Source organism: Arachis ipaensis, chromosome B03 (genome assembly GCF_000816755.2).
Source record: "Arachis ipaensis cultivar K30076 chromosome B03, Araip1.1, whole genome shotgun sequence".
In the NCBI taxonomy this organism is placed as follows: Eukaryota; Viridiplantae; Streptophyta; class Magnoliopsida; order Fabales; family Fabaceae; genus Arachis; species Arachis ipaensis.
This window is the reverse complement of record NC_029787.2, coordinates 71,488,459-71,508,434: the sequence shown is the minus strand read 5'-3', so window position 1 is coordinate 71,508,434 and position 19,976 is coordinate 71,488,459. Positions and strand designations below refer to the sequence as shown.

Here is a 19,976-nt window from a genome sequence, read left to right as displayed (position 1 = left end):
CTACGGTTACTATGATATTTCAAAAAATGTTGTTTAAATTAAAATAATATTTTATTATTATTATTAAACAACATTTTTTATTCAAAAATGTTACTTAACAAAAATATATTACTTAAAAAGTGGTACCTTGGTTTGCCTCGGCACATTCCATGGCTAAATCAATGGCTGACTTTTTGAAACCGACGACCGTAACCTTCTTTCCCTTGAGAATTTGATTAGCAGAGTCGTGATCAAGTTTACAGTAATCAATGGTGTGCAATACCTTACCTTTGAACACTTCAGGTCCTTTATTTGCATCAAATACTGGAATATAGGGTACATCCCCATATTTTCCAATGCAAATCACCACAAACTCGAAGGAGTACCACTGAAATTAATCATGTAGCTAGGTAAATCATCATAACATAACTAGGGTTTAACACTTTAATAGATATTGAAGATGAGAAAATTAAAGGAGATTTTTTTAATTTTTTATTTTTTTTCTATGATATTTATCGACCAAACCGATTAAAGACTAATTCATTTTGAATTGCAGCTTCGTTTAAAGGTTTATCGCTAACTAATAGGTGGTTGTATGTATAAGGAGGGTTCACGATATGTTTAAACGGACTAATAAACTAATAATTAGAGCAATTTAAGTTGGTTAAGTTTTTTTTTTCATGTTTAATGGGATAATCAAAGTCTCTAACATTTGATTAAGAGAAGATAAATTCCCTCGTGCAACCATACTTTCTAAATTATGTATTTATTACCTAGTTAAGCTAACAAACTGTAATTAATAACTTTTCTATCTTTAAGTCACTTTAACTAGTACTAGATATGCTTATTAAATTAGCAGGGTCCACACTCCACAGATATAATTATCTTCTTATATTTGGTCTGAAATAATTAATTGTTTAGATTTATTTGTCTACATAACTTAAGAAAATGATAAAAGTATCTTCTCTTTTCCTAAAATTATAATTTGAACAAAAGTAGTAATAATTAATATTTTCAACAAACAATTATCTGTGATAGAGATAAAGAACTGTTAGATGGGTAGTTTAATTAGCTTGCTACTTAGAGATGTTAATTAGTTATTAGAAAGTAGTTAATTAGTTATTAAAATATAATTAATTAATGAATATAACAGTTAGTGATCCAAAGCTTTAATGAATATATAGTATAGTAATGTTACGAAAATGGATCCTTTTCAGTTTTTTTAACATTTGAGGAAATAAAGTGTGATCTCTCACTTTTAATTCTATAAGTGAGACAAAAAATAAATATAAAAGAGAGAACAATAAAAGATTAAATTTAACACTAGACACCATCCAATTTTTTTTCTAACGTCACTACCATGCTACATGCATGACATTAATTAATTCTCTATCGTAATTGACTAATTGTTCTCTTGCCTCGTCTCTCTTACCTAGAGTCTGATACCTCCTTTAACTTGTGAAAAAGAAAACTTGCCAATTCCATTATTTTTTTCCATTGTAACCATTTTTGGGTCTGAAATGGTATATATATTACACCTGCAACGGAAGAATATAAATGACAAGGGATGGCCAGGCCCCTTAATTAAGATTCTTTAGTATCATTTTATTCTATGAAACATTTATATCAAATTATCAATTAATTAGACACCAAAAAAATAAGTTAAGACAACAAAAAAAATTATCAATTAATTAAACTACATACGTATCTTTGTGTCTGATATCTGTTAGTACTTAGTACTAGTCTGACACTCAAATATTTAGAGAACACATGTGATACGAATATTCTTAGTTTATTAACTATTTCTTTTTTTTTTCTTTGAGAAAAGTGCAAGGAGCAACAATTTTTATTTATATTTGTCAATAATTCTGGTTAGTATACACTCTATTAATGTATTAGACATTTAGTGTTGATAACTAATTGTATTAACTAATTCTGGTTAGTATACACTCTATTAATTCTGGTTACTATACCCATAATGCAAGTGATCTAAGACTGAGTAGTGATACTCACTTCATATAGCCAACAAGCATTCATAGTGATTCAGGTAAAGGAACTGTTAGGGAAGATCAAGATACTCAAGAAATTATAGAATTACCTTTTATCATTTTAATTTAATTTTTAGCTATATATATATATTATCGTATTTAGATGTAAAATTTTGACAATACTTAAAATATTGCCAAATAACAAAAAAACTGTTATATTAATTTTAGCTAAATTTTTAGTGTTATCAAAATTTTAAAATCATGTATATATGTGCGTGTAAAATCTACTTTTATTTGTGAAACCCTAATTAATTAACTAGTTAATCCCCCCTCCCCCCAAAAAAAAGTTTGTGATTAAATAAGCTAAGCTAACATTAGAATTAATATTTGTTAGGATCTGAATTTAGTTAAAGTGTTAGAATTTAATTAAATCTTTTCTAACAAATAAAACTATCTGTAGCGTTCGTTCGAGTCCTAGTATAGTTTAAAGTTATCCTTAGCTTGTTCAGTGAGTGTAATGAATTAGAATAATAATAAGAGTAATAATTAATTGAAGACCTGAATGGTGTTTGATGAATTGGTGTGCACAGCAAGTTGCCAAACGGGATAACCAGGAAGAAGTGGTGTTCCATGGTCATGATGACCATTCAGTAGTTGTTCTCCAACGAACCGAATTTCAACGACCTTGGAATTGAACCTTATGTTGTTGAGCACACAAAACTGCTCAGCATAAGACTCCAAGTAATCCAAGATCTCAAAGTGGGAAGGGAAATCGGAGTTGTCCCTGTTGGAAGGCCAAGGGAAATCGGAGAACTCGTAATCGCGGCGCTGCGATTGAAGCTTGGTGGAGGCGTAGGAGCAATGCCTCCAGACACCGCCGATTGCGTCGGAGGCCTCAAAGATTACAGGCTTGTGGTGGGAAAGCTCTTTGGCTGCGGCTAGGCCGCTCACTCCGGCGCCTATGATGGCCACTTTTGAGGCCGAAATCGGCTGCTCGTTGTTGTGTGTGGTGGTGGTAGCCGTCGCCACAGACATGTTTGGTGTAAAGCTAAGCTTATCAAGGTATGGTAATGGTAATGGTTTTTGAACGAATTGTGTATTTGCTTTTGTGGAGAATCAAGGGCTGAGCCTCTCGCTTTATATACACAAGTCATGAAGTTGCATGGAATAATGTCAAAGTGAAACCACGTGGTTTTGACTTTTTGGTCGTTCTTTTTTTTTTCCCCTATGCTCATGAACATGGTTCTAAAAACCGAACCGGACCGGCCGGTTCAACCGGAATAACCGGAAACCGATCATCTAGCCGGTCCGGGTAACATCAAAAACCGCCTGGTAAAAAACTGGTGAAAAAACTGGTCGAACCGGCGGTTAACCGGTGAACCGGAAAAACCGTCCGATTTTTTAACGGTTTTTGGTTTGAAGGCTGAAATGCTAAACGACGTCGTTTTGGATTAAAAAAAAAAAAAAAAAAGGGGAAAACGCGTAAAAATGGAAGGAAGCCCTAGTCAGTTTCCAGTCTCCACTCTCCACTACTTCTCCCATCTCCTTCTTTCTCCCGAAACCAAAACGGAAACCCTAGCCTCACCGCCGATCGTCGAAAGCCGCAAGGAGTGAGTCACCGCCGCCGTCCGTCGCAGTCAGGGGAAGCACAGAAGCCTCTCCTCCCAACCCCTAGATCCCCTTCACCAGATCTCCCAGCCCTAGCCTCACTGCCATATCACCTCCGCCGTCTCAACTACTCGAAGCTGCCGTCCCTACTGCATCTCGTCTCGCGTGCTTCCTCCGTCGCGCAGCCGCTGTTCCGCTGCGCCGGCTCTGCTCCTCTGCTCTAGTTCCGCCGCGCACCACCCTCCTGGGCTCCAGTTCCGTGGCGGTCCAGGCCACCTCTTCTCCAGTTCCGCGGTGGTCCAGGCCACCTCTTCTCTAGTTCTGCCCCGTCCAGCCTTCCGTCGTGCTCCCTCACCTCTGTTCTCTAGAAGAGAAGGTATTTTTTTTACTGTAATTGTTGTTTTAATTTTTCTTCTTCAATTATTGTTGTTATCACCGTGGTCTAGGATTGTTGATGATATTTTTGATTCTGTTATGCTGTTGTTGGTCGCCACCCACAACCATCGACAGCAGCCGACGACCACCGGCCGAGCCCGCCTCCTTCTGAATTTGGTAAGACTCTGTTCTTTCACCTATGCTTCTTGATTTTGATTTTCTGAGGTTCTGATCTTGTTCTGTGAGCTCGCCTGTTCTATGCTTGATTTTGGATTTTGATTTTCTGAGGTTCTGTGAGCTCGCCTGTTCTATGCTGCCTTTATGATTTTGGATTTTGATTTTCTGAAGTTCTGTGAGCTCGCCTATTCTATGCTGCCTTCTTGATTTTCAGGATTGATGTTTTTTATTTTGAATATGTTTTGCATTACTGCTTCTGTTAGCTCGCTGCTTCATGAATCATGATGAATATTTTTTGCTGCTTCTGGTAGCTGCTTCTGTTTTGCATTGCTGCTTCTGTTACCTGCTTCTGTTTTGCATTGCTGCTTCTGTTATGGGATTGATATTCTGAATTGCTGATGCTTGTTTGAGTTAATTTTGTTGATGGTTAGTTTCTGAATTGCTGCTTTTTGTTTGAGTTAGTATAATACTATTGTTTGAGACTAATTGATTATGGAGGTTGATTTGGTTGAATTTGTGTAAATTGTGTTGTTTTGTTTTGTTTTGTTTGGATGGTGCAGGCTGAAATTCAAGGAGCATATGCAGTACTGGAGTAGATAAGCAAGCTTGCCAAGGTTCAGAAAAAGGTCTCTGAAGTTAAGGGTGTCATGATCTAGAATATTGAAAAGGCTGTAGAAACGTGAGAACTTTGTTTCAATTAGATATGCAGTTTTATTTTTCCCATAGTATCTATTGATTTGCCAGATTTGGTTTTGAAACTTTAATCAAAATAAAATAGGAAATTTAGTTTTGCATGTAGCTTAGCCAACTAATTTAGAAAAAAAGGAAGCCTTTGGAGGAACAGGGCCAGGTGGAGCAAGAAATATTGCAATTATTTGTTGATGGTTAGTTTCTGAATTGCTGCTTTTTGTTTGAGTTAATTTTGTTTGAGTTAGTATAATACTATTGTTTGAGACTAATTGATATTATAGCTTAGCCAATCATTTTTTAGTATAATACTATTGTTTGAGTTAGTATAATACTATTTCTTGAGACTAATTTGGTATATTTAAAATTATATATTGAATTTTTATATAATTTTAGTGTATATTTAATTAAACCGGTTCGACCACGGTTCGACCCCGGTCGAACCATTGAACCATTGAACCAGTTGCTTGACCGGTTCAATGACCGGTCCAATTTTCATAACCTTGCTCATGAATAATACTAGCTACTGTATTTACAAGTCCTAAGATGATTATTAATTCAGTCTTTTATAAATTAAATATGAATAATAATAAATTTGAGATTAGGCGAGAAGTTAAATATATTACACTAAAATTAAAATATGATGAGTTTAACTCTTGCATTTTGTTAAGTAATTTTTTTACAAAACTATAATATATAATTATTTATACCCTAACTCATCATTTAGTCAGGCCCAAAATGAATAAAGCTCAACTTACAGATATCATTCTGATTTACAACTACTCAATTTCATAGAAGTCGGACACAGTGACATGAGTTCGGTCTTATACTTATTTAGATAAGTAACTAATTCCTGTTATCTTTTCTACTTTTCTAGAAAGGAGATCTTAACAATGTCCCTAATAAAAGGGAAACGACTACCCACCACCAAAGGTATAATCACTCTAAAAAAATAGTTATTGACTCTACATCTACATTTATAAATATCTTAACACCCTCGGGTCTACTTCGAATCTAATATACTAAAAACCTGCCTAAAATTCTTGCTAACTTAAGTATGAGAGTCCTTTGTAGGTACCACCCCCCGCCTCCTCACGAGAAACTCGGACGGCGGTACCTCGATACTAGTAGATTTTTGACGCTGTCCCACAAGGATTTTGGACCTCACGTTCAGGTCCAAAGCAACTTAGTTTCAGGTAACCCTCAAAACATTAGCACTGTTATCGGGGACATAGAAGTCTACATCCAACTATGGCGGACGATCATCCAGAAGATGGACATATAGCATCCAAATTCGAGCTGGAATATCACAATGACGATCGTGCACTCGTAGTACCTACACCACAAGATAGAACGGATGGCCACAATGGGACTTTGCAAAACCCTCAACCTAGAAGGATAAACTCAGAAATACACCCCATGAGGACGTGGTGAACCAAAATTCAGCAACACTCATGGGTTTGGTGCACGGCCATTAGGGACGGTTGGAGCAACTTGAGATTGAACTGGAGCGACAGTGAAAGTTCGAGCGATCTCTAAAAAGGGAGGTATGGTGAAGAAGAGATTTGGAAGAAAAGATTGAGAAACTAGAATTCGACCTACAAGGCCGGAGAGTTCATGTTGATCAGGAAGAGATTCCTTTGGGGGAGAATATCTATTCACGGACAAGATCATGCAGGCTAAAATCCCTCGAAACTTTAAAAGCCCAGACATGGACCTCTACAATGGAACAACCGACCTGAGACACCATCTAATTATTATAAGTAACTTTAAAATCCGAATGTACTTGGGTGATGCGTCGGACGCAACTCATTGCATAGCCTTTTCGGCGACGTTAACCAAGGTGGCGATGAAGTGGTTTTACAGTCTACCACCTAGGTCCATAGCTTGTTTCGACGACCTTGTAAAAAGTTTTCTTACTCGATTTTTCATCCAAAAGGATTAGGTCAAACATGCTCCAAGCCTTCTAGGGGTCAAACAAGAGGTCGGAGAAACCCTTTGAGTTTATATGGTAAGATTCAATAAAGCCTGCTTGAAAATCTAAAATTTGCTTATAGAAGCGGTCATAATGGATTAGTTAATGGCCTCAAAGAAGGTCCATTCTCCCAATCCATATCAAAAAGGCACCTAACTTCTTTGTACGAGGTGCAAGAGCGAGCAAAGAAGTACATCAAAATGGAAGAGAATGTCCGACTAAGAGAATCCACCCCGAGGCAAAACCCTCATACCAGGCTCGAGATAAAGAGAAAGAAATTAAGAAAAAAGATGAATACAACTCAGATAGACCTCGAAGGTATCACAACTACACCCTACTACGAGTTTTTCTTGTTGACATATACTGGAAGATCTACCATACTGAGAAGCTTTCACCTCCTCAGCCCATAAAAAAAAGGTGGGAGCCAGACAGAACATTCTGAGTACTACCGCAAGATATATGGACATTCCACCAATAATTGTTACGACTTAAAAAATGTGATAGAAAAATTGGTGAGGGAAGATCGGTTGGAGAGATACTTGGCGGAAAGATCAGATGATCAAAGGAAAATAAAAAGAGTGTAAGAAAACAGGAGTCGATAAGATCGATCACCCTGAACTCCTAATAGAAACGTTCACATGATAGCCAGAGGAATTGCAGGAGGTGGCATAACTAAATCCTCCCGCAAAAAGGCATTTGAAAGAAGTCTATCAAGTTGGGGAAGAGGCTGAAGCCTCTAACTTGCCTACTATGTCCTTCACAAAAGAAGACGCTCAAGGGATAACACCAAGGCACGACGACCCCGTCATGATTACAATGATACTCACCAATGCAAACCTCTACAGAACTCTGGTAGATCAAAGAATTTCGGCTGACATCATATTTAAACCTGCTTTCGACAAATTGGGGGTTAGAAGAAAAGGAACTTAGGGCATATCCCGACACTCTTTTGGGTTAGGAGATACGTCGATCCAACCTCTTGGCTTCATTCTATTACACACCACTTTTGGTAAAGGTACAAAGTCAAGAACCTTGAGTATAGACTACATAGTTGTCGACGTAGCATTAGCCTATAATGCTCTGATAAGTTGTACAACACTAAACAAACTTGCTGTGGTCATTCTACTCCTCATCTTTGTATGAAGTTCCCTACCTTCAAGGGAATAGCTATCGCGAGAAGAGACCAAAAATTGGCGAGAAGGTGCTACAATAAAAACCTGAACCTAAGAGGCTAAAAAAAGGGAAAAGAGGTCAATACCATTGAACTCGGCAGTGTCTGAATCCGAAAAGAGTTGAGGCCACAATCCGACAAAAAGATTGTGGAGGTTCAGATCGAAGATCAAGTCGGGAAAACAACAAATATAGCAGCCAACTTGCAAAGAATTAAAGGAAGATCTCGTCAAGCTCCTACAAGAAAATTTTGACTTCTTCGCGTAGAAAGCTTCTGACATGCCCAAAATACATCCCAACCTCATGAGTCACAAGTTTGCCATTTACCCGAGCTCACGACTTGTACAACAGAAACAACGAAAGCTCAGCTCTGAAAGATCACAAGTCATTGAAGAGCATGTCCAAGCCTTGTTAGAAGCCGGATTTATAAGGGAAGTAAAATACCCCTTGTGGCTGGCAAATGTAGTACTTGTGAAAAAATGAAACGAAAAATGGAGAATGTGCATCGACTACACCAATCTCAATAAAACTTGTTCTAAGGATCCATATCCTTTTCCTAGTATTGACATTTTGGTAGATTCGGCTTCGGGTTATAGGTACTTGTCCCTTATGGACACATACTCGGGATACAACCAAATTTCGATGTATAAAGCGGACCAAGAAAAAAACCTCTTTTATTAAACCGAGAGCAAATTATTATTATTATGTGGTGATGCCTTTCGGATTAAAAAATACTGAAACCACATATCAACGACTAATGAACAAGGTGTTTTCATCACATCTCGAAAAGTTGATAAAAATCTACGTGAACGACATGTTGTTAGGACAAAAGAGAAAACTAATTTATTGTCCGACTTATTAGCTGAGGTGTTCAACACAATAAGGCAGTACGAGATGAGACTCAATCCCTCAAAGTGCACCTTTGTAGTAGAATCGAAAAATTCTTAGGATTTATGCTTACTCAAAGGGGCATTGAAACTAACCCGGATAAATGCAAGGCAATACTTGCGATAAAAAGTCCGACTTGCCTAAAGGAAGTCCAACAATTAAATGAAAGGTTGGCAGCTTTATCCATATTCCTGGCAGGGTCGGCTTTAAAATCTTTACCTCTATTTCCAATATTCAAAAAGAAATGCCAATTTGAGTAGACTCATCAGAAATGTGAACATGTTTTTCAAGATTTAAAATTTTTTTTAAGTCAGCCACCAATCCTTACTCGACCTGAAAAGAACAGAATAGTTTAGCTCATATCAAACGAGCGTGAATAGGGTGAAAGAAATAGGAAGTAAATGAAAAAGTGTGAGAGATATAGACTCAGCATAGTGACTAGTGACCGTTAAAAAATTTGATGCAAAAGTGCCAAATTATTACTAAATAGAGACACTTATTTTAAGTGTCGTAAAATAAGTGTAGCTATATATTCAATTTAGGGAGCTACTCACATAAAGATGTTTAAAATGTCTTTTTTTTAAAGACGTTTTTTAATAATTAAAATTCAACTTATATAATCAATCAAATTGTGTTATTTTTATCAAAATTAGTCCAAATAAATCAGTTTGACCGAAAAATCGATAAATCAAATCTTGAATCGATCTAAATTAATATTCTTTTTTATAGAAAATGACTAAAATACTCTTATTATAAAAAATGACTAAAATACTCTTATTATATATATTAATTTAAAAAATTTTAAATTCTAATCATATGACGGTATAAAGAAAAAAAAAGGGTTAAGATTTAGAATTTTTAATATATATATAACAGGGATATTATAGTTATTTTTATAAAAAAAATATTAATTTAGATCGATTCAAATTTTGGTTTATCAATTTTTTTATCAAACCGATTTAATTAGTCTAATTTTAATAAAAATAATATAATTTGATCGATTATATAAGTTAAATTTTAATTATTAAAAAACGTCTTTAAAAAAAAAACGTTTTAAACGTTTTTATGTGAGTAGTTCCTCCAATTTATTGTAGTGTTGACATTATAAAATCTCATTCTCACGCAATTTATTTGAAATATGAAAGTATACAAAATTACAAATCCTTTATATTAAAAAAAAAATAAGACCTGGTGACCATTGAGTCGTAATATTTAGGTAATCAGTATTAAAAATATATAGTGAGAATTTCATATAATTTCCAGTAGACTCATGATTCAATAGTCAAAAGTTTCCTCATTTCACATCTCACATTCGTTCAATCAGATATCTTAGGTCAAAACCATTGACCTCATGAACATTTTTTTTTTAAACTAAATTTACACTCTTAAGGTAGATATTTTATTCGAATATTTGAGATCTCTTAGACTATATTTGGAAGGTAGACATTTTGTTTGAATATTATATTTGGTACAAAGTATATAAAATTGAATTATATCTTAGTATTTTACTAGAAACGAAAAAGTGGAGTTAAATTTAAAATTTAAAAAATTGAATAAAAGTAATTTATTTTAGAAATAAATGTTATTAAATTTTTAGTCTTTATTTTCAAAAAATAATTATTCTTCACATACAAGTCATTTTATGATACAAGTTCATACAAGTCATGTTGAGACAGTGGAATTTTGACTTCTAATAACTACAAAATAATATGAAATTGAACACTACTCACAATAATGCACTCGCTATATAATTACTAAAGAGAAAAGGAAATAAAATAAAATAAAATAATAATAATAATATGAAAAGAAGATGTGAATGTAGTTGTTATTGTTGATGATGATTGAATTGAAATTCTACAAACGTTTATATAGTGGTTATATGCTATAATTTCAACGGATAGAAATAAAACTTTCCTATAATAATTCTTAGCCTTCCTTTTCTTAGCCTTCCTTTTCTTTCTCTCACAATTCTAATGCACTCGCTATATAATTACTAAAGAGAAAAGGAAATAAAATAAAATAATAATAATAATATGAAAAGAAGATGTGAATGTAGTTTTTATTGTTGATGATGATTGAATTGAAATTCTACAAACGTTTATATAGTGGTTATATGCTATAATTTCAACGGATACAAATAAAACTTTCCTATAATAACTCTTAGCCTTCCTTTTCGTAGCCTTCCTTTTCTTTCTCTCTCCCTCACAATTCTCTACCTCGTTCACAATTTGAAATCTACGCAAATTTTGAACGATCAAAGAATTGTATTCGTATTCGGTTGCATCATTTGACAATGACTGCCTAACATGGAACAATATTGAGCAATTTCAAACAGTGTTGGAATTTGCTTCCTGACACCACTTTAGTCAACATGTCAGCGGAATTTTCATCCGTGTGTACTTTTACAAGAGAAATGTCACCTTTCTCCATAACATCACGCACAAAGTGATATCTAACATCAATATGCTTGGTACGAGCATGATGAACCTGATTTTTAGCCAAATGAATTGCACTTTGACTATCACAATTCAGATCCACGCAATCTTGCTTCAACCCCAAATCATCTAGAAGACCTTTTAGCCACAATGCTTCTTTCACCCCTTCTGCTACTACCATGTACTCAGCTTCTGTAGTAGATAGTGCCACTGTAGCTTGTAACATCGATTGCCAACTAACTGGAGCACCTTGTATTTTATATACATAACCAGTCGTAGAACGTCTTCTATCTAGATCACCAGCATAATCAGAATCAACAAAGCCGCTGATTTGACATGATTTTCCACTAAAGCATAAACCTGTGTCAATGGTGCCCTTCAAGTATCTTAATATTCACTTGACTGCTTCCCAGTGTGCCTTACCCGGGTTTGCCATGAACCTGCTAACAACACTTACTGCCTGTGAAATATTTGGGCGTATACATACCATAGCATACATTAGGCTACCGACTGCACTAGCATAATGTACATTTTCCATGTAAGCCTTATCCTCTGCTGTTGTGGGAGATTGTTTACCAGAGAGCCTAAAATGTAGAGCCAACGGCATTACCACCGATTTAGCATTTTTCATTTCAAATCTTTCAATGACACGCTCAATGTATCCTCTTTGGCTCAAAAACAATTTTTGGCTTGATCTCTCCCTTTTAATTTTTATGCCTAATATTTTTCGTGCAGCACCCAAGTCTTTTGTTTCAAATTCTTTACCAAGTTGAACCTTTAACATATCTATCTCTACCTTACTCTTAGAGGCAATAAGCATGTCATCCACATACAGTAGAAGATAGATATAATCACCTCCAGGAAGCTTACGAATGTATACACAACAATCATAATTACTTCTGGAAAAACCTTGTTTTAACATAAAGGAGTCAAATCGCTTATACCATTGCCGAGGAGATTGTTTCAATCCATATAGCGATTTCCTCAAGCGACATACCTGACTTTCTTTACCCTCAACCTTGAAACCCTCAGGTTGATACATGTAGATTTCTTCCTCTAAGTCACTGTGGAAGAATGCAGTCTTCACGTCTAGTTGTTCCAACTCAAGATCACCATGAGCGACAAGACTTAAAAGCACCCGTATGGAAGTGTGTTTCACCACTGGAGAAAATATCTCATTATAATCAACACCTTCTTTCTGTGCAAATCCCTTTGCTACTAACCTAGCTTTGAATCTTGTACCATCTGACTTAGTAGGATCTTCTTTTCTTTTATACACCCACTTACAACCAATTTCAGTCTTTCCCACGGGCAATGGGACCACATCCCATGTCTTGTTCTTATGAAGAGATTGCATCTCTTCCTCCATAGCGACCAACCAACTCTCTCTATCTTTGTCTTTGATAGCATGTTTGAAGGTGACCGGCTCATCATCCTCCACTGAGAGTGCATAATCTACCAAGTTTAGCTGCCCATAATGTCTCAAAGGCTTGTCTGACCCGAACTTCTGAACAAATATATAATTCCTCTTTGGCCTAGTAGATGCCAAAGAATCCTGCTGCTGCTGTTGTAATGCATGTGCATTTTCTCGCTGAATTTCCTCATGATCAAGTTCATCCTCTGCGTCATCTCGAGTAGCATTAGGATGCTCCACCTGAACATTATTAGAGTGTATTTGTTGGTATTTAGACTCTATCTCCACCACTTGAGTATTTGAAGTTTTTCCAATATCACCATCATCTGGCACCACATCTTTAGACAAAGCTACCATAGATCTTTCATCAAAGGTAACATCCCTGCTAATTACAAATTTAGAATCATTTACACTCCAAAGGCGATAGCCTTGAACCCCTCTTGGATACCCCAAAAAGATTGCCTTCTTAGCTCTATCATCAAGCTTATTATCTTTGACATGATAATAGGTTGTGCATCCAAAGACTCTGAGTTTTTCGTAATCTGCATGTTCCCCTGACCATACCTTATAAGGTGTGTCTCCATCTAGAGAAGAATGTGGGGATCGATTCACTATGTAGCAAGCTGTAGCAACCGATTCTGTCCACCATTCTCTGCCTAACCCGGAATTAGAGCGCATACACCTTGCCTTCTCAAGTAGCGTATGATTCAGTCGTTCGGTGACTCCATTCTGTTGTGGTGTTTCTCTAACTGTCCAGTGTCTTGTAATGCCTTCTCGGTCACAGAACTCCTTGAAAGCCCCCTCCGTGTACTCTGTGCCATTATCAGATCGTAGAGTTTTTAGCTTTCTACCTGTTCGGTTTTCAACCATTGCTCTGCATCGCTTAAAAGTATCGAATACCTCATTCTTATGTTTGAGGAAGTAAATCCAAACATACCTGGAATAATCATCAACAAAAGTAACAAAATACCTGGAACCACCCTTGGAAGTAACTTTATCCGGGCCCCAAACATCAGTATGCACGAAGTCTAACAACCCTCTGCTTTTATGCTTGCTTGTAGAAAACTTCACCCTATGTGCCTTTCCATACACACAATGCTCACAAAATTCCATTTGTGATTTCTTCATATTCTTCAGCAAACCTTGTCCACAAAGCAATGATAGACCTTTCTCTGACATATGTCCAAGCCGCATGTGCCATATTCTCGTGCAATCTGTTTGATTTCTACTTCTACCGATTCCAACTGCTAACTCACCTATAACCGTTGTCCCCAAAAGAGAATAAAGATTACCGTGATGAACTCCTTTCATCACTACCAAAGAACCACGAACAACTTTCAGTACCCCATTTTCGCAACAATTTTGCAACCATTTTTCTCCAACAAACCTATGGAGATCAGATTTTTTCGCAAGTCTGGAATATGTCTCACATCCTTTAAGGTTCTTACGACACCATCGTGCATCTTGATTCTTACAGTACCCAACCCCACAGCTTTACAAGCATGATCATTGCCCATTAAAACTGTGCCACCATTTATGCTTTCATAGGTAGTAAACCACTTCCTATTTGGACACATATGGTGAGAGGCTCCTGAATCAAGAATCCACTTATCGAAGATTTCATAAGATTGTTCTGTCACAGAGTAACAATCTTCCTCATCATTTGAGACGTAGCTTGCTTCTTGCTTTTCTTTTGGGTTGTCGTTGTTCTGTTTCTTGAAAGTTATCTTCTTATTTGGACAATTTGCTTTGAAATGTCCAGCCTCACCACATTTAAAGCATGTTCTCTCCGCGTGAGGTCTAGATTTTGACCTAGACTTTCCACGCTTATTACCTTTTCCTCTTTCATTAGTCTTCCTCTAGCCGCGAACAATCCTTGTGCTTGATCATTATACTCTCTTCCATTTGAAGATGACATTACACTTGTAGCAACCTTACGTAGATCATCCACTAAAAGTGATGCCCTCGTCTCATCCATGGTCAGAGTGTCACCTACCAGCATCAATGTCTGCACCAGATTTTCATAGGATTTCGGTAATGAAAGTAACAATATGAGTGCTTGGTCTTCATCATCAACCTTCATATCTATATCCTTTAAGTTTGATATGATCCTGTCAAATTTATTGATATATTCTCGGATTGAGGTGCCTTCCTCCATCTTGCATGTATACAATTTGGATTTTAAGTAGATCCTGTTAGTTAGAGTCTTCGTCATGAAGTTACTCTCTAACTTTAATCAAACGCCTGCTGCAGTTGCTTCTTCATTTACCAAAAAAGCAACATCCCTCTCAAGGCATAAGATTATTGCAGTCCGCGCCTCAAGATCTAATTCTTCCCAATCCTCATCTTTCATTTCCTCCGGCTTTTTTCTCTTTTCCTGTCAGTGCCTTGTGTAATTTTTGTGATATAAGCAGATTTTTTATCTGCATCCTCTAATAGGAAAAATCATTTTTCCCATTGAACTTCTCGATTTCATATTTGCCTACTTTGAAATAATGAATAATATAACGTTGGCTCTTGATACCAATTGTTGAGTCTGCAGCGGAATTTTGACTTCTAATAGCTACAAAGTAATATGAAATTGAACACTACTCACAATAATGCACTCGCTATATAATTACTAAAGAGAAAAGGAAATAAAATAAAATAATAATAATAATATGAAAAGAAAATGTGAATGTAGTTATTATTGTTGATGATGATTGAATTGAAATTCTACAAACGTTTATATAGTAGTTATATGCTATAATTTCAACGGATAGAAATAAAACTTTCCTATAATAACTCTTAGCCTTCCTTTTCTTTCTCTCTCCCTCACAAGTCATTTATATTTATGCGCGCACATTCTTCTTCGTACCGGTACTCTTCGTTATTTTTCTCTTTCGTTATCATCGTCACCAACACCTCCTCCTCCTCCTTTTTTTTATTGGAATTTCTTCTCCTCTTTCCTTTTCCTCCTTCTCCTCCATCATCTTCATCATCATGATCATCATCGTTATAGTCATCATCTTCTTCTTATACGTATCATCGTTATCGTTATGGTAGAATTTTTGCCATATTGATAACGTTACCTGATTCAAAATTAAAGAAAATATTTTTGTGCATTTGTAGCAAAATTTCGATGTAGAAATTCTGAATCTGAATTGTTAGTGTGATGAATATGTTCCGTTCTCGTTTTAGTGTATTTTGAAAAACTTTCGGTGTATTTTAGAAATCTTGCGGTGTATTTTAAAAATATTTTAGTGTATTTTTATTTTGATAAGTTCTGCATAATTCAAAACTCTTTCTCTTCTTTCTTCTCATCTTCTGCTGCTGCTTCTTCTTTTTCATCGTCATTATTATCTTTTTTTCTTATTCATCTTTTTCTTTTTGTTTTATCTTCTCAAGTTTTTTCTTGTTTTACTCTATTAACAAGAATAAAAATAAAAAAAATCAAATAAATAAGAAGAAGAAACAAATAATGCTACAAAATTATTTGGAAGAGGATGAACATACATTCATTCAACTAAAAGAAAGAAAAAAAGAAGAAAAAAAGAAGAAAAATGCATTAAAGAAATTATTTTTCTGCATTTGTAGCAAACTTCGATGTAGGAATTCTGACTCTGAATTGTTATTGTAATGAATTTGTTCTATTATCGTTTCGGTGTATTTTGGAAAACTTTCAATGTATTTTGAAAATTTTGCAGTGTATTTTGAAAATATTTCAGTGTATTTTTATTTTAATAAGTTATGCATAATTCAAAACCTTTCCTCTTCCTCCCGCACTTTCTGCTGCTACTGCTTCTTATTTTTCATCATCAGCATCATCTTTTTTTTTATTTATCTTTTCCTTCTTGTTTTACTTTCTCAAGTTTTTTCTTGTTTTACTCTCTTAACAAGAATAAAAACAAAAAAATTAAACAAAGAAAAAGAAAAAACACATAATACTGTAAAATTATTTGGAAGAGGATGAAATGAACCTACATTCATTTAACTAAAATAAAGAAAGAAACAAGAAAAAAAAGAAAAAAAATGCATTAAAAAAATAGTTTTGTGCATTTGTAGCAAAATTTTGATATAGGTAGGAGTTCTGAATCTGAATTGTTATTGTGATGAATCTGTTCCATTCTTGTTTCGGTGTATTTTGGAAAACTTTCAGTGTATTTTGAAAATCTTGCGGTGTATTTTGAAAATATTTCGGTGTATTTTTATTCTGATAAATTCTGCATAATTCAAAACTCTTACACTTCCTCCTTTTCATCTTCTGCTACTACTTCTTTTTTTCATCATCATCATCATCAATATCTTTTTTTTTCCTTATTCATATTTTTTTTATTTTACTTTCTCAAGTTTCTTCCTATTTTATTCTCTTAATAAAAATAAAAACAAAAAAAAAATCAAATAAAGAAGAAGAAGAAATACATAATGGTGTAAAATTATTTGAAAGAGGATGAACCTACATTCATTCAACTAAAAGAAAGAAAGAAATAAGGAAAAAAGAAGAAAAAAAAATGCTTTAAAGAAAATATTTTTGTACATTTATAGCAAAATTTCGATATAGGAGTTTTGAATCTGAATTGTTATTGTGATGAATCTGTTCCATTCTCGTTTTGGTGTATTTTAGAAAACTTGCGGTGTATTTTGAAAATATTTCGGTGTATTTTTATTTTGATAAGTTCTGCATAATTCAAACTCTTTCTCTTCCTCTTTCTCATCTTTTGTAGCTGCTTCTTTTTCATCTTCTTATTTTATATTCTTATAATTTTTCTTGGAAAGAAAAAATCAAATAAAGAAAAAAATATAATATTGCATAATTAATAGAAAGAGAAGGAGGAAAACAAATGCAGCAACAATAATAGTAATAGAAAGAATGACAATAACGATAAAACACGCGAAGAAAAAGGAGGAGAAACGCAAAGAAAAGAGAGAAGAAGAAGGAAGAAGAGGAGGAACGCGGGATACAAACGTTGGAGGAGGAACAACGTGATTTCACGCGCGCGTTATGTAAGTGAATTTTGTTGGGTTATGATTAACTTGTATGAACTTGTATACCAAAAATACTTGTATGTATAGTGGGACTCTTTAAAAAATTTCAGTTTCTTATATATATCCCCACTTTATGTAGGTAGTAAAAGAATTAAAATTTTATGTTCAAAAACTAAGATTTTAGTTTCAATCTCTTACTATCAAATACAATACTAAATCTCATTTTCTAATTCTAGTCCTAGTTCCTGCTTGCAAACATTACCTTAGAGAACACGATGTTCTGAGCACTGATTTTACTTTTCGTTCCAAAACTCAAATCCAAGATAAGAAAAAGAAATTATTTATCACTCCAATTATTGAAGCATTTAATGATTAATTAAGCCTTGTTGATACCTCTTGAAAAGTGAAGTGTGTTTTGAAAATAATGAAAATAACTCTAATTTATACAACCACTGTACCATGTCTTTATAAGTTATTTTACGCTGCATTTTGAAAGAATTACTACAACTTTTATAGAGGATGGAGAAGATGTAACCCATAATCATATAATATAATAAACAGAATTTTTGTGTGTATATATGTCCAAGTTAATTTTATAACCTAAGTTTAACAAAGTACCTCTAACTATTTTTTGTATTTTTTCACACGCATCTTTTGCATCGTCCTCTTTTTTTCTTTTTTAATTTCGTTATTCTGTTGTGTCTTTTTCTCTTTGTTTTTTTTTTTCTTTTTTGCACTTTTTTCTTATTCAGTTTTTTTTTTATTTTCTTTTATTTCTCCTTTTAAGAAAAATGAACAAGAGCAAGAAGAACAAAAACTCGTCTAAAAAAAAAATAAGAAAAAAAAGAAGAGAAGAAGAAAAAAAAATTCAGTAATAGAAGAAAGTTTTGTGTTTGTATAACAAAATAATTTTTTTTATTAGGGAGAGTCAAATCTGCGACTTCTTAGATTAGTATGAAGAGACTATGGCATTTAGGCTATAACTCATTGCCATATAACAAAATATTGTGTTCTACAATTAAAATTTTTTGTACTTTTTACTTTGTTTATGTAATTATTTTGTATTCAACTTCATAAATTTATGTGATTTTTATTATTGAAATTTTTATGCTTTTTATTTTTAAATTTTACGGACAAAATTTTTTGTAGAAAATGTTTAAAAAAGAAACACACATAAACTTTTAAAGTAAACACATAAATTTATGGATGAAAATACATATATTTCAAATTTTTGTTTCTCCTCTTTAAAGACAATCACAAATTTTTGAGAAAAAACCCAAAAATTCTTTGTTTTTCTTTTGTTTCTCTTCTACTTTCTCTCTCCTCTTTTATTCTTTTTCTCACAACAAAGAACATAAAGAAAGAAGAGAAAAGAAGCAAAAAAATACAACAGTAAAAGAAAAAGAGGAATCACAAGCAGAAACCAAAAGAAAAAAAATTAACATAATAGCAGCAGCAACAATGTGAGAGATTTTTGTTAAGCTTATAAATTATTGGAGTAATTTGGTTGGACCAAAAATATTTATTCATCTAATACTATTAAAATACAATAGATAAATATTTTTGATCTGATAATTTAAGAATAATTCAGATCAAGAACAGTTGAGCAAGACTAGTAAATTAGATGGAATATAGACTAGTGATAATTAAATATATATCATATGAATAGCTAAGAAAATTTTATGTAAGGTTATCAAGAGAAATAAAAGTATATATAAATGGACTTACTCACTACAAAAATTTCGACAGATTTTGACCATTTTTAACTGATTTAGCGGCAGTTTAAAATTGTTCCAAAATGTTGGATGACACATTGATGACAATTGCTGGCCCATGCTATGCGGCTAAACGGTTTAGCATTGATTTTAGTTGTTGAAACCCACTAAACGCAGTATTGTGGCTGATTATTTTTCAGCAGTTATAAACTACTACAATTTGCTGGGGGCACTACTAAGAAAAAGTTGCAATTGTAAAAAAAATTTGTTACAAAAGAATTATTACAGAATTGTCGAAGTAAATCTCGTTACAAAATATTTTTGTAACAAAAAAAAAATGAAATTGTTTTTGTAACAAAGTTTTTTAAACATAAAAAACTGTGGATATTATTGTAACACATCCAATTATTTATTTCTTTACCAGATGTCCCAATTATTTACTTCTTTACCAGATGTCGAAGTGATGATATTATGTTTGTAAATTGTGATATCACGAATTTCATGCTTGGTAAATATATACAGCTGTATCTCATTGCTTATAGTTTATGTATCTATTTGTATTATTATTTAAAATCAATAAATTTATAAAAAAATTCCACA

General features: G+C 33.9%; 1 protein-coding gene across 1 annotated transcript in view; it reads right to left on the bottom strand.

The window, feature by feature from the left end:
• LOC107634495 (probable flavin-containing monooxygenase 1) overlaps window positions 1-3,070 on the bottom strand; it is a 7,605-nt gene extending 4,535 nt beyond the window's left edge. The window contains exons 1-2 of the mRNA XM_016337965.2: window positions 2,526-3,070; window positions 127-367 (exon numbers count right to left, since the gene is read on the bottom strand). Coding sequence (XP_016193451.1) covers window positions 127-367; window positions 2,526-3,002 — 718 coding nt within the window. The 5' untranslated portion in view covers window positions 3,003-3,070. The remainder of the gene's footprint in view (window positions 1-126; window positions 368-2,525) is intronic.